Source organism: Anarhichas minor, unplaced genomic scaffold (assembly GCF_050575085.1).
Source record: "Anarhichas minor isolate MPS153535 unplaced genomic scaffold, ASM5057508v1 ptg000010l, whole genome shotgun sequence".
Taxonomy (NCBI): Eukaryota; Metazoa; Chordata; class Actinopteri; order Perciformes; family Anarhichadidae; genus Anarhichas; species Anarhichas minor.
In genome coordinates, this window is record NW_027466456.1 from 4,223,669 (window position 1) to 4,236,923 (window position 13,255).

General features: G+C 41.5%; 1 protein-coding gene across 11 annotated transcripts in view; it reads right to left on the reverse strand.

Moving 5' to 3' along the window:
* tcf3b (transcription factor 3b) overlaps positions 1-5,929 on the reverse strand; it is a 28,734-nt gene extending 22,805 nt beyond the window's left edge. The window contains exons 1-2 of one of the 11 annotated variants that reach the window (XM_076087665.1): positions 5,116-5,929; positions 1,885-1,981 (exon numbers count right to left, since the gene is read on the reverse strand). In XM_076087665.1, the coding sequence (XP_075943780.1) occupies positions 1,885-1,959 (75 nt within the window). In that variant the 5' untranslated portion in view covers positions 1,960-1,981; positions 5,116-5,929. Of the gene's footprint in view, positions 1-1,194; positions 1,268-1,571; positions 1,645-1,884; positions 1,982-2,777; positions 3,960-5,115 lie in introns of those variants that run through there. The other 10 variants (XM_076087660.1, XM_076087664.1, XM_076087667.1 and 7 more) reach the window with 10 other exon arrangements.
* Between the last annotated feature and the right edge of the window lie 7,326 nt (positions 5,930-13,255).

Sequence of the window (13,255 nt, forward strand, 5' to 3'; positions counted from 1 at the left end):
GATTCCACCATTATTAAGACGACTTCTAGCGTAACACTGAGACGTGCTGATGAAAACTGTCAAGTTATACACATGCAAACCGCCACATTCCAGAAATAACTAATCTCTGTATTTTTGTCCCCGCCCCCCAAACAAATATACAGCATTTTGAAATGAAACCTTTCAGGCATATTTTCATATAAAAAGTTGATCCTGCAGTATCAACTTTAAACCCTGTGATGAGGCTGTGGCTTTTGTCACAGAGCCACTGTGGGCTTTACCATGAGGCTATGATGTGGTGTGGATATCTGCTATGTGGCATCTTTCAGTGACGTGGCCAAACTCTCCTGTACAAACCAAACCCTTTTCTAAAGTAGGACACAAAAACACAATCTGCCACAACCACATCTGATCTCTCTCTCTTCTTTCTCTTTTTAACAGGTTAGGTCTACGTGACCGACTTGGACACCATCTTTGGTTTTATTCGGTCGCAGATATCTCCGTTTAGTTTTTCTTTATTCCACATCCAATCTAGCACGCGTTTCTGTGAATAGCCAGCAAATAAAACAAAGAGGAGGAAAATTTGTTTGTACAATTTGACAGTTTCGCACCTAATTATCAATGTTCATGGAACATCTGCTGATACAAATTGGCAGCCGATCAATTTGAGCTTTTCTGACACAAACCGAACTGTCTAATGAGAACCTCCCACAAAGCCCCTTCACGACGAGTGTGTTTCTTTCATGGGGGGAAAAGGTTTCCTATAAATACCGACGGTGTGTGGCAGAGAATAAAAGGACATTAACAAAGCAGCTGACGGAATCGTGCAAGTCAATATAATGAAGCTCCACCAACACAATTCATGCACAACAACGCCTAAATAACAAAAGAAAGGAAAAAGAAAGAAAATGACAAAGAAAAAGCTAGTACTTCAGTATTAATCGACTGCACCCTGTCAGAAAATATCATGGGACATTAAGTCCGCTGACAAATATTCATTAGGAGCATCGGTTTGGAATTACCTGTTGTGTCCCTTATATAGTATTTATCCAGAGCTGGAAATTTAGCCTTACCAGCTATTCGGCTTATTTAAAAAAGGGGGAAAAAAAGTCTCACAGCTCCATTGGGCCTGTGAGATGTTTATGTCAGCGTAAAGCTCAACAAAAGGCTTCACAACAACATGAAACACAGGTAAATAAAGGCTGAACAGAATACCTCCATCCTCTTTGTAGATAATGTCTGGAGGATTCCTCTGAAAGCATCTCTGTGAAAATGTCTTCCTAAAAGACTAAAAATATGACAAAAAAAAGAAATGCAGAAGCCGTCTGCGCAACCCAATTCATATAGAACAATATTTCCACTTCAAATACTTTTAACAAGACAAACAAGGGTGAAATTATTTCCGCAGTTTCCTGTGGTTGTTCCTGATTCACTATTTACATTTTTTACAGTGGATGCCAGCTCGTTGTAGTGAGGATCCACTTCCTTGTTGCTGTGTCTCTGCATCACCTACATTATTGAATAACTTACATATATTAAAACCTGAATTCATTTTTACCAGTCACCCTGTGGTACAGCAGTGTTTTACTTGCCATGCTTTGATGTAATCAGCACTACCTTTGCATGCCAAGAATGAAGGATGGAAATATCTTGGGCTGACAAAACCTATTGTTAAAAAAAGAAGAAAAAAAAGTAAAATCCAATTTTGTGTTGCAGATTTTGAGAAATGAATCTCCCCACTGATTCTCCTTGCGCTCCCCTTTCCCCACTTCTGTCATTGAGACCTCCAGCTCTCCCCTGCTCAGACCCAGACCTGTATCGCACTCTCTTTAGCCCTTTTCTCCCAATGCCACCCACCTACCACTGCCACCCAGAACCACCCAGACTGCTCTCCCACTCGCTTACCGCACTGAAATCCAGGAGGTCGTTGAGTTCCTTGTCAGTTCCCACTGCAGCCATTCTTTGCTGCTGTTCGTTCATACCCTTCAGTCTCTAATAAACCCTATGAGAGAAATTTGCAGATACAGGATTTTAATGGCACTAGCAAGCACAAAGAGAATTTACATATATCTCTTAAAAAAACAGAGGGTGATGGTAATGAATGATTCAAACTACTCTCTCTTTGCTTTATCACAACCCTAGAGATGAGTCATATTGGTAAATATGGTAAAGTACCAATGTAGGGCTAAGTCAGCATTTTTCCTGAGAAAAAAAAAAACAAAGCAACTTTCTTCTTATTGCCAACGCATCAAATTTATATTTAAAAAATATACATCCATACATGAGAGGCAAGGATTTATATATATATAAAAAAAATCAACAATCGTCTATTGAGTCTCAGCTGGCCAAAACATACTGCTCAAATTACCACGGACCGATGAGGGAAAACAGACCACATTGGGCGACTTAACGCGCTACACTTTTAGCTGGGGCTACTTTAAAATGCTAGCTTCAGTCAGACACTGCCTTCCCATTAAAGCAGTAGAGGAGACACTGCCATGAAATGATGAATACTTTGCCCCTTAGTCAAATCACTACCACGTAACGGGGGGAAAGAAAAATCTTTCATTTTACACAACCCTGGCAAATAACACGGCCATATGTCGCTCATCGCTACATAAAAGAGAGTGTAATACATTTACAATTACAGACATAATTGGGACTATTGTTAGCCCAAGGAAATAGGGGTAAAAGGCAGCGCTAATGACTGTACGCAAACACGTCATTATCAAATTACCATATGTCAACTCAGAAAGAACCTTGTCAAATGACACAGTGAGCGTGAATACTGGATTTACCCTGTGTTTCGCATTCCAACGCGAGCCCGAGGCCGCTCTCTGATGCTGAGCGGCGGATCTGCAAGCCTTACGGGGGAACTATAGTGGTAAGGGGAGCGAGTGGAGGAAGAGAGGCACTCGGACACCAACAGGTGGTGTGCTTTTACAGCCTCTTTTGTAATACACTAACCTAAATTGATGTAAAAAAAAAAAAAAAAAAAAAAAAAAAAAGAGGATGGATTTTATAGAGGAAATGCAAGTTGTAAAATGTAAACAAAAGGGGAGCTCAGATTATTAAAATGTATGTCAGGGAAATAAAAATGTATAAACTAGGAACCACTTGAAAGCAAGAGAAACAAAAGCATTACAATGTCATAAATAATGTTCTGCATGTATGAAAATAACCCAAGAAACAAACAGTGCAGTCCAAGTCTAGTGAACTCAGGCAAGCAGAACTAATGTAACCTTGAGACAAGGGAAGGAAGTGAACACACACACACACACACACACACACACACACACATCAAGTGTAAATAGGCTAAGAACATGGCATTGCTTTTCCAAACTTTTGGATAAGATGGCCAAATCTAAGACGAAATGGGTCACACACACACACACACACACACACAGCACTAAAATAAACTTAACATTTGCAGACATTATTTGACCACTGGGTTAAAAAAAAAAAAAAAAAGGAGTAGAGCACACAGAGGGGCTTAATGTAACAAAATGGCATCTTCAGCTACTGCTGGATCAATATTTGAAGCGAGCAGATTAGGGGTCTTTGTCACCCCACACAAGGCAGAGAAGGCAGGTCATTCTCCATGAACGAGCATGCACCTCCAGTGGAGACAACCACTGAGCCAAACAGATGCCAAAAAAAAAAAAAACACACTAAAATGTTTCATTTAAATTCTGAACACGACTTACATGCACGTGCCTACCTCCGATTATATTCTATGGCTTTCAAATCTAATTATAATAAGGCTCCTACCTGTCATACAAACATGTAATAACATATTGACTTTTAGATATTTCTAATTTGAAAGCACATTTTTTTGCCCGCATGGGTTGTACTTGTTTTGGGTGTCATATGTAATAAATAAAATAAAAATAAAAGCAAAGTAAGTAAATATAACAAGTGTTTATGGCAATGCTATGACTTCGGGAACAACCAGAGAAGCATATTCAACAGTTGATTCAAATCCCGTCCAAAAAGAACCCCCCACCCCCGATGTGAATGTCTCGTGCCAGAAACATATTATTATAAATTATAATAACCCACTTTTGGGTCAAATAGTTTATAACAATGACAGTAAACATCACCACAGGATGCAGGCTGTACCTTATTTGATCATCTCCGCTAGGCCACATTCAGGGCCGAGCTGACAACTAACCCATTCACCATTTATCCTGAAGCGTGTTGACATCCTGAAGACTAACAAACACCCCATAATCTACAGTAGTGGCCTCGTGGAGAAAACAAATTATATATATATATATATATATATATATATATATATATATATATATATATATATATATATATATATATATATATATATATATATATATATATATATATATATATATATATATAGAGAGAGATATGTATTTATAAACAAGTGCAACGGTCGTGACCCTGGAGAAGGAGAGCTCCAAAACTTCCATGCAACAAAATAGTGAGCCCTCTCTCTCTCATATTAGGGTTCAAGTCGTTGCAATAGGAGGGGAGTTGAGTGTCTGTGTGTGTGTGTGTGGGGGGGGGGGGGGGGGGGGGAGCATGAGGAATTTCCTACCAAATGTGCAATAAAATAAAAGTCTAGCTGGTGGCCAGACGCTTCCATAAAGGAATGTTTAAAGGGCTACCAAAAGGGGGTTTAATGGAAAGTTTGTGTCTGGCTTAGTGTGGAAAATACACGTTTAGGCCTCCACAACATAAAGTTCAGCCCCCCCCCCGAAAAAAAATGCTCAGCAACATTATACACATTTTCATTATTTCCACATTCTGGCTACAGCTCGTGGCGGAGACACGCGATTTAAAAAACAAACAAAATGAGGCTTGTTCTGCAGGACTAACACTTTACGTTAGTGGGGTCTTTTATTGCAGAACAAAGGAGTAATTTCCTCCTCTACCGTGGTCGATGCGGAGACCATCACACACACTTGGCTCGCCACCTCAAACCCAGACAAAAAAAAAAAAAAAAAACTTACACCCCCCCCTCCCCGTTTTAACCAACACATTCCCAAAAAAACTTTTCAAAAAATTGCAGGCGTCAAAATAGGTTGTCAGTGAAACCCGTCGAATTCATGCAACTTTTCCCCGAAACGTGAAGTGAAAGAATGTGTTTTGTTTTACCTCTCCTCTCCAAGTGTCTGATATCCAACAGTAAAAAGAAAAGCGGAGACTCGCGAGGGGAAAAACATAAAACTTCAAGAGAATTTCGACCTCAGTGCATGAAACGCATTGGAGCAGCGTAGATGTCTTCCTTTTGTCCCGGTAAAAACCTGCTTTTCACGCTGCGCCCACGTGTTCGCTTCAACGTTACAAGTCTTGAGTGCAAACAAATCTATTATAGTAACTAATCTCGCGTCTTCCTTTTTTCCCCCTGTTGTTACAACTGAGATGATTTCATTCTTCTCGTAGACATCTTCACCACCTCCGTCCACATTGTCAGACGCAACAACGTATCCCTCCGCACAAAAAAAGTGAGGGCCTCAATGCCAGCGGTGTCCGATTTCAAACGCCTTTGAGAGACGGGGTATTTTCACGGAGGAAAAAATACAGCTTTGGCGTCTTCCGGTGGCCAAAACGACGGTAATGTCTAATGCCGACGCTCGGTTTTGTGTTCTGTATCTGCAATTCCTCAAAATACGAGAGCGCTACGAGCACTAGGTCGTCCAGCGGAAGGCTATCGTAAGAAAGTTACCTGCGATTACACAGCAGCAGCTTGGCGAGATGGCACGATAAATGCGAAAGAGCGCAGCCAATGGGGAAGCGTGTGCGCTTGATTGACAGCAGTGGCAGCCATCGAACGTCCGGAAATCCAAGTTGAGCCCGCCTTCTTCTTGACGCTCACTTTCCCTGTGTGCTCAGGGAAGCTGGCTGAGGGGGGGGGGGGGGGGGCGCCAACATGCCCGCTGACATCATTTTATTACTTTGGTTGCTGTGTCCTCTTTCCATTTTTTTTTTTACAAAACAAAAAACTATATTTTCAACCCACGGCTTTAAATTATTTAGATTTACTGATTTACATTACAAGAACAAAGGCAACTATAAACTAAATTACTATTTTAATTGTTACTGTATTTTTTGTCTCAACATTTAAATGACACTATTTAAAACACGTTTTTCTTTATATCATACAACTGTATGACATAAGCTGATTTTATATGTATATATGTATATTTTATGAATATATCATGATTTTACAATACAGCTTATGGATTAATATGAAGGAGAACTATTCAGACTTACGTGCACATATTTGTATATGTTCAAATTAACATCCAATTATTATCTGGATCCAAAATAATATTTCATCCATCTGTATATACTTTAAAATGATCAACTGCTGTCATAAACATAATTTCCACTAGGACTATTTTCATCACTGATTAATATCTTTTTTTTTAAATTTCAATTAATCAGTTAATTGTTAATATATAGTTTACCAGAGACCAAGGGGATTTCTTTCACATTGCTTGTTTTAACAGTCAACAGACCAAACCCTCAACATATTCAGTTAACTATCAAATATGACGAGCAAAAGCATAAAATCCTCACAATTAAGAAGCAAGAGCAATAAATGATTTGGCATGTTTGCTTGAAAACTGACTGAAACAATTCAAAGGTTATTCAAGTTGCTAATTTTCTCTCTGTCGATTAATACGCTAATTGTTTCTGCTCTACTTTCTAAGCCAGTCTTTTTGTGAATGAGCTGTTAAACATAAGACCAACACAGCCTTGGTAACTGCCTGCTCCAGAGCGGAGTGGAGGGGAGGGGAGGGAGAGCACAGAGTATAGGATCACAGAGAAGGGGGGGTGGGGGGTAATAGTTCAGAGAAAACAGTTCAAACAGCAAAGGCAACGCAAATGTGTCTATAATGTTAAGAATGCTGCTTTTACAACATAACAATACCAAAAGATACATATCTAAAACGAACTGCCGCTCAGTCACCATGATGATAAAGAACTATGGAAAAGGTTTGGACCCTAATGTGTTTCCTACCTTTATTTAACACACACACACACACACACACACACACACACACACACATCCCTCACACAGAAACACACTTTTTTTTTAAGTGTCTAGCTGTCCAGCTGTTGTTTCTAACCGGAGGGCAAACCTTGTCAAAGCAGAGGGAATTTAAGATGACCCTGCTTTGTTTCTGGTCTTCAACCTCTAACATTATACTGTTGTATATATGAATTAGCAAAACAGAAAACAAAAAAACACAGAAAACTTCAGAAACAGACAGATTTCTTAGCACACGGCTGTCACTATATGGACCACTACAAAGGCCCAGGGTGACTCACGTATTGTTTGAGTCACTATGTGAGCAGGATGCCAATGTCCTGGGTGTGAGCTGTCATTTAAAAAAAATAAGACATGGCACATGCAAATTGTACATAGCTGCCCGGTGCTATCATACACCCTAATCCCTCAAACTGTCTATTTGCACGGAGGTCACCACTGGGGAGGGGGATTTGCTGTCAATAGGACATATAGGTAAATAATCCATCGGGTGTCCCCTGAGTGAAGGAAAAGCCTCGGCACAGAACATTAATTAGTCTCATGGACCGTCTTAGGAATGTAATGGGGTTACTGCTCGGAACAAACGCACATATGGGCCATAAATACCTTCACAAACATACCATGCATACATTCACGTTTGGTCTCACACACACACACACACACACACACACAGGTATTCACACACACTCAGAAAAAAGAAAAATCAAAAGAGCCGCAGCATCAGAAAATAATCACAGCTATCAAAGAAAGAGCATCTTGAGTTATTTATCTAACACCTATTTGGAATCCTTTCATTGAGGAATGTATTAATCAAAAGATTAGATTCGAACAGATGGAAACATCTGTTTGGGGAAATGAATTTTTAGTGGAGGCAGAGAAAATCTCTCATATTCTCGCTTTTTTTTTCCAGTAGACGTTAGGCCTTGAGTAAGAATAGTGCTGTTGTCAGTATTAGCAATGAGGCTTGTAAGCCCTCCAAGTAGTTTGTAGTAACAGCTGGGTCTGACATGGAGAGCATGTACAAGGGCAGCCAGGCTGAAGAGAGGTAGGGGGCTGTAGAAAAATAATTAAAAAAACATATATATATAGTGAGGATCTTCCCCTTAATGAACACTGAGTGCATCGGTGACACGAGGTTAAACAGAAATCCGTTGGATAACAAGGAGCTGAAGACAAAATAAACATGTTTCAAAGCATTATCCTCTCTTAAACTATATTGACATCAAATTTCTTCTTTTTTTTTTTACAAGTGAATTAGGGTGGTACCACTTTGGAGCCAAGGGCAATAGCTTGTTTAATATGATATTCCTGATATTGAGCGATGCAATTCTATTCAGCTGTTACAAAATAATTAGCGCAGCCTGGACTATATGAACAGGACGATGTTGCTGTCCACTATTTCGTTTGTTTCAGAATTAACACAGGCATAAAAAAAAAATCAGATAATGACCTCTAAAAGCTCAATTTTTATGCTAAAATCCTGTTTCATTATCCACAGTGACAATGGGTAATCTACCGCATGGCAACCTAAAAGCTTACAGCATCATTACACAGGAAGGACCAAAGAAAAAAACACAAACATGTCATCTGTAATCTCAAAATATATTCACAGTACAATGGACAGTTAAAGGCAGAATGGGGAGGGATGCTGTCCCACATGCCCTCAATGATTCCTTCCAGCCATTCCCAGCCTCATATGTGTAATTAACAACAGATGCACATGGAAAATTAGCATATGTTTGGCACATTGGTGCTAAGCGGTCATATATTTGTGCATATTAATGACCTATCTATGTGCACATATTTTGAATTACATAAATTCATAAAAGGAATAATAATGTGTAGTTAATCCTCTTTGGATTTTTTTTTAATCAATAATGCTTTGTGGAGAACAAATAGAGGGCAATCCTGCATCATAGTGAAGATGTCACCTAAGATTCTCGCTGCTTTATTATCCAATCAAAACACAATGGTTTTTTTTCGACCACGCTCTCAAAGCTGGGTTCATTTCTAGCTACCTGCGTCAACACTCTCACGTGTTATCCACCTTTAACCCTCATTGCCATCCTGCCCAGCTCATATAGGAAGCCAGTCATGCAAGCCAAACCACATCACCAGGTTATATCACACACAGGCACACACAGACACGATGATAAACATACAGCATAGGCAGCAGCACCACACATAACGCACACAGAGCTCGGTGGCGAGGCAAGCTGCTCACCTCGTTCCACACTGAGCCCCTCACAGCCTGTAATAGTAGAGGCTTAGGTTTGGGTGGGGGAAGGGCAGAGGTGCACAGGTTTCTGATCAGACAAGAAAACTAGGCCAAGACCAACAATCCCTCTCCCTGAACAGCCTCCTATATGCTACAACTTTGTTTAAGGGTTGTGACAATCACGAGTGAGATTGTGATTAATGGCGAAGCAACAGAGTCGTTTTTTTTTTAGCCACAACACGTGTATTTAGAGGCATAACAGCTTCTCATAGCCGGGCTATGATTCATGCTTCCTTGCCCCTTTGGAAGCTGTCCTCCAATAAGAGTTAGAGGCTGGGGGTAGGAGCGGATAGATTGATAGTGTTGGCTGAGTGCCCATGCTCCGAGTCTATCTGTGCTGAAGGGGAGGAGACAGGGGGAATCTATCTGTTGTGCTCTCTGTGCTCATGATAAACTGACTCCCGTCAAGCTTCTTCCCCCTATTACAGCTCGCCTGGCAGAAAACACCCAAACTTCCACTGACTTCCAGCATGTTAAACAACAAAAACAAAATGTGTGGAGTGAGTGATTTGAGCAGGGCAGCGGCCCACAAGGTTATGTTTCCCCCCTTTCAGCTACAGTTGGATAACACGAGCGAAGCGGTTGTTTTGGAACAAGTGAGGACAGCATTATCTTCTGGAATTGGAACAAGTATTCAAAACAGCCAAACTCAAAAGGGACACAATGAACCCAGATCTCACTTCATCACTAATGGGACCATCGCCAGCAGAACATGCAATGTGTCTCTCTCCCTTATCCTGAAGCCGTAATTCCCACAGAGCTCCACAGTGAGAAAGAAAAGGAGTTTGAGGGATTGTTCATGACATTAATCCTCCCAAACATTACAGTTCTAGGCTGGATCCAATACAGACGGAGAAACACGACACAAACCAACAATCTATTTACTAAAGGAAAAATTGAATCAACAATCCTTTTGACTTCTGTCTGTTCTCATTTGACAATGGCTCCCCCCTTGGATGCCGCCTTCCTCTGTTCTCTCTGGTGATTTTATGGGACCCCTCCCTGCCATCTTGGATTCCCATTACTGTGCATTTGTATGGTTGCCCCTTGTTCTGCCACCCACGCTCCAGGTAACAGCGGACAGAACACCAGCTTCCTGTTTACAAAGCCGGTCAATTGAGAGCCCCAGCGCCAGACTGTACAGCTGAGGGAGAGAGCAGATAGGAGACTGTGGGGATGGTTAAGTTTGAGTTGTTTTTTTTGTTGGTGTTGAGAGATGAAGAATGGGAAGCTGAGGGAGGAACAGAGAGACAGAAAGTGGCACAATCAGACAGAGAAAGTGCAAAGTAGAGAGAAGCATTCCTACCTGAGCCCAAAAAAAATATCTCTACCCCAATCTGAAAATAATACAGTAGTCATATATCGAGGGGGACATGTGCGAAAAGTCACATGATAACAATCGGATCAGAAGCTGAATTGACTCTAAATCAATTGAAGTAGGCATGTCAGTGCTGCCCAGGACAGGAGGGGGAAGAGAGGGAGTGAAAGGGAGATAGATGTGAGCCTGTGTGGGGGAGGGAAGCAGAGATTGTTGGTGTCGTGGGAGCACTGCAACAACAATAACAGCAGTGTATGTGTGTGTATGTGTGTGTCTGTGTGTGAGTGACAGAGTGAATGAGTTAGAGTGGAAGTGGGGATGTGTTATGGCTCACAAAAGTGATGAAATGACATCTCCTTTACTTCGGCACACAGCTGCTATTGCAGCAAATAACACACAGTTGAGATATCTGACCTTCTATTTTCTTTGGTAGCCGCCGGTCAGAAGTGTCTGCCCGCCTGTCATGTTCACCTCTAATTAGCTATATCCACACAATGACTCCACTGTGTCCATTACAAACAGAGCCCTGCCCACCGATGCTCATGTCACCAATATGATCTGCATTGGAAAACGTGACTTCTTATTTTCATTACTGAGAAAGAAAATACAACAAATAAATCTCCAAACTTGATTTAAATGTGTTTTGAAGGCTGTTCATTATACATTTATATCCCCCAAAATACTCTCGGCCTGTATGCATATCATGTACGAGCTAGTGATTTAGATTACAGCTTGCAGGTAAAAACAAATCCGATATGAAAACTTATGGATATGACAAATTTCGGGTGGAGGCTTCTCTTTTTCGTTGTTTTCTCTTTTTCTTTCATCTCTTTTTCTCCTCCCCTCCCCCCTTTCTTTGCAGATTAGAATTCATTAGCAATCAAAGAGCCTCCAGAGAGCTCCAGCTCTTAATTACCTACTCATTTGCATTTTTGCATATTAATGACTGCAGGGTTTTGGTAGGGTTTTTGCCGCAGTGGTTTAAAGGCACCTCAGTCCTCTGTTCTCCGGGGAGGAGGGGAGATGGCCAGAGGCAAAGCTCCAAGCCTGTCCAATCCCCCCTCTATCCTTCCTGATGGGAGCTGGACAGGGCAAGAAGGGGGGGGGGGGGGGGTGTTGGCCGGGGGCGTGTGGGACCGGTGGGGTGCGGTGGTGGGGGGGGGGGGGGGGACGACAGGGGTGCACAGGTTAAAGGTCAATGTCCCTGATCAACATAAGAAAGAACACATGTCTCCAGTGCTGCCTAATTATTGTCATATTGAGCAGTTTAAACACCTGATCTGAACAAAATATACCCTCAGAGAAACTGGAAATCTATACTGCAGAGATTGCTCACGTGGGTTTTTATTGAGGACGGCAGCTAGTTTGGATGAAACTCATGTCCCACAGTGTGCAGAGGCAGGGGCATTTTATATCCCTGGAGAAAGGTGTGTACCGGTGAAAATGAGGCTAGTGTGTGTGTGTGTGTGTGTGTGTGTGTGTGTGTGTGTCGCTGTTTTCCTTTACATTACAGCCTGTCTCTTAAGTGTTCATTGTGAGGACAGTGAGGAGGCTCATTTACTGTGAGCCTTAATGACGATGGCATGCATGCACATGTGCACAAGCAAGTAGGATTATAAAGCCACACCTTTGCGCAGACGCATATAGACAAACATGTCAACAGAAACATTTGCAGGCACACGGGTACACACACACGCTCGCACATTCACATGCACACAATTGGGGGAATAATACCACTAGAGACGCCAGACAACAGCTCCCAGGCATCTCCCAGCCCCTGAAGTGCTGCTGTTCTTCTTATCCAATATGTTTTGACTGCAACAGTGATGTCTGAACATGGAAAATAACACCATATCCCACTGTGTTTTCAGATACCTTATAAACATAACAATTAATGACTTGGAGCCCCGAGACATCTGGCCAACAGGTTCAGCGCGACAGAATAAAACATCTCATACTCAAATATATATATGTACATATATTACTCGGTGTGGATTTGGATCATATTAGATGTAAAAAAAAAGGGTGTTTATTTCAAGAAAAATGCAAACTACGTATCAACTATAATTTTTTATACAAGTAAGGGAAATGTGAGAATGCCAAATTTATGATGGAACGTATGTAAATCCAGTGATTTTAACATACAAAACACATATGTGTCTCATGGTGCGTCCCAGGAAACGTACTGCTTACAGAGTGGGCTTAAGTCGACTTAAGTGCTATTAGTGGAGCATTATAAAATGTGTGTGTGAGAGTGTGTGTGTGTGTGTATGTGTAGCCAGGGCCTGAGGACTGCAGCAATGTGTGGGCTGTCGGGGTGGGGTTAATGAGCTGTTCTGTGACCTCTGTCACCCCACAGGACCGCCTCAGGGAGACAGGCCGAGACAAACAGGAAGACAGGGTGACAACAAGCCCATGGTTGCGGTCTGCCGCTGGACTTCTGGGACGAATCAGATTTATAACACTATAGTGGCCTAACCTCGATAGATATGTCCTCAAACAAGACCTCAGCCTCTATTTGTAAAACATCCTGTGGAACCAAACCGGTTAACTACAGTAATTCTTATGTATGTAAGTCAGGCCAAACCACACCGTGTCTGCAGCAGATATGGATGCGTTATTTGTAATGTACAAGGCCGTA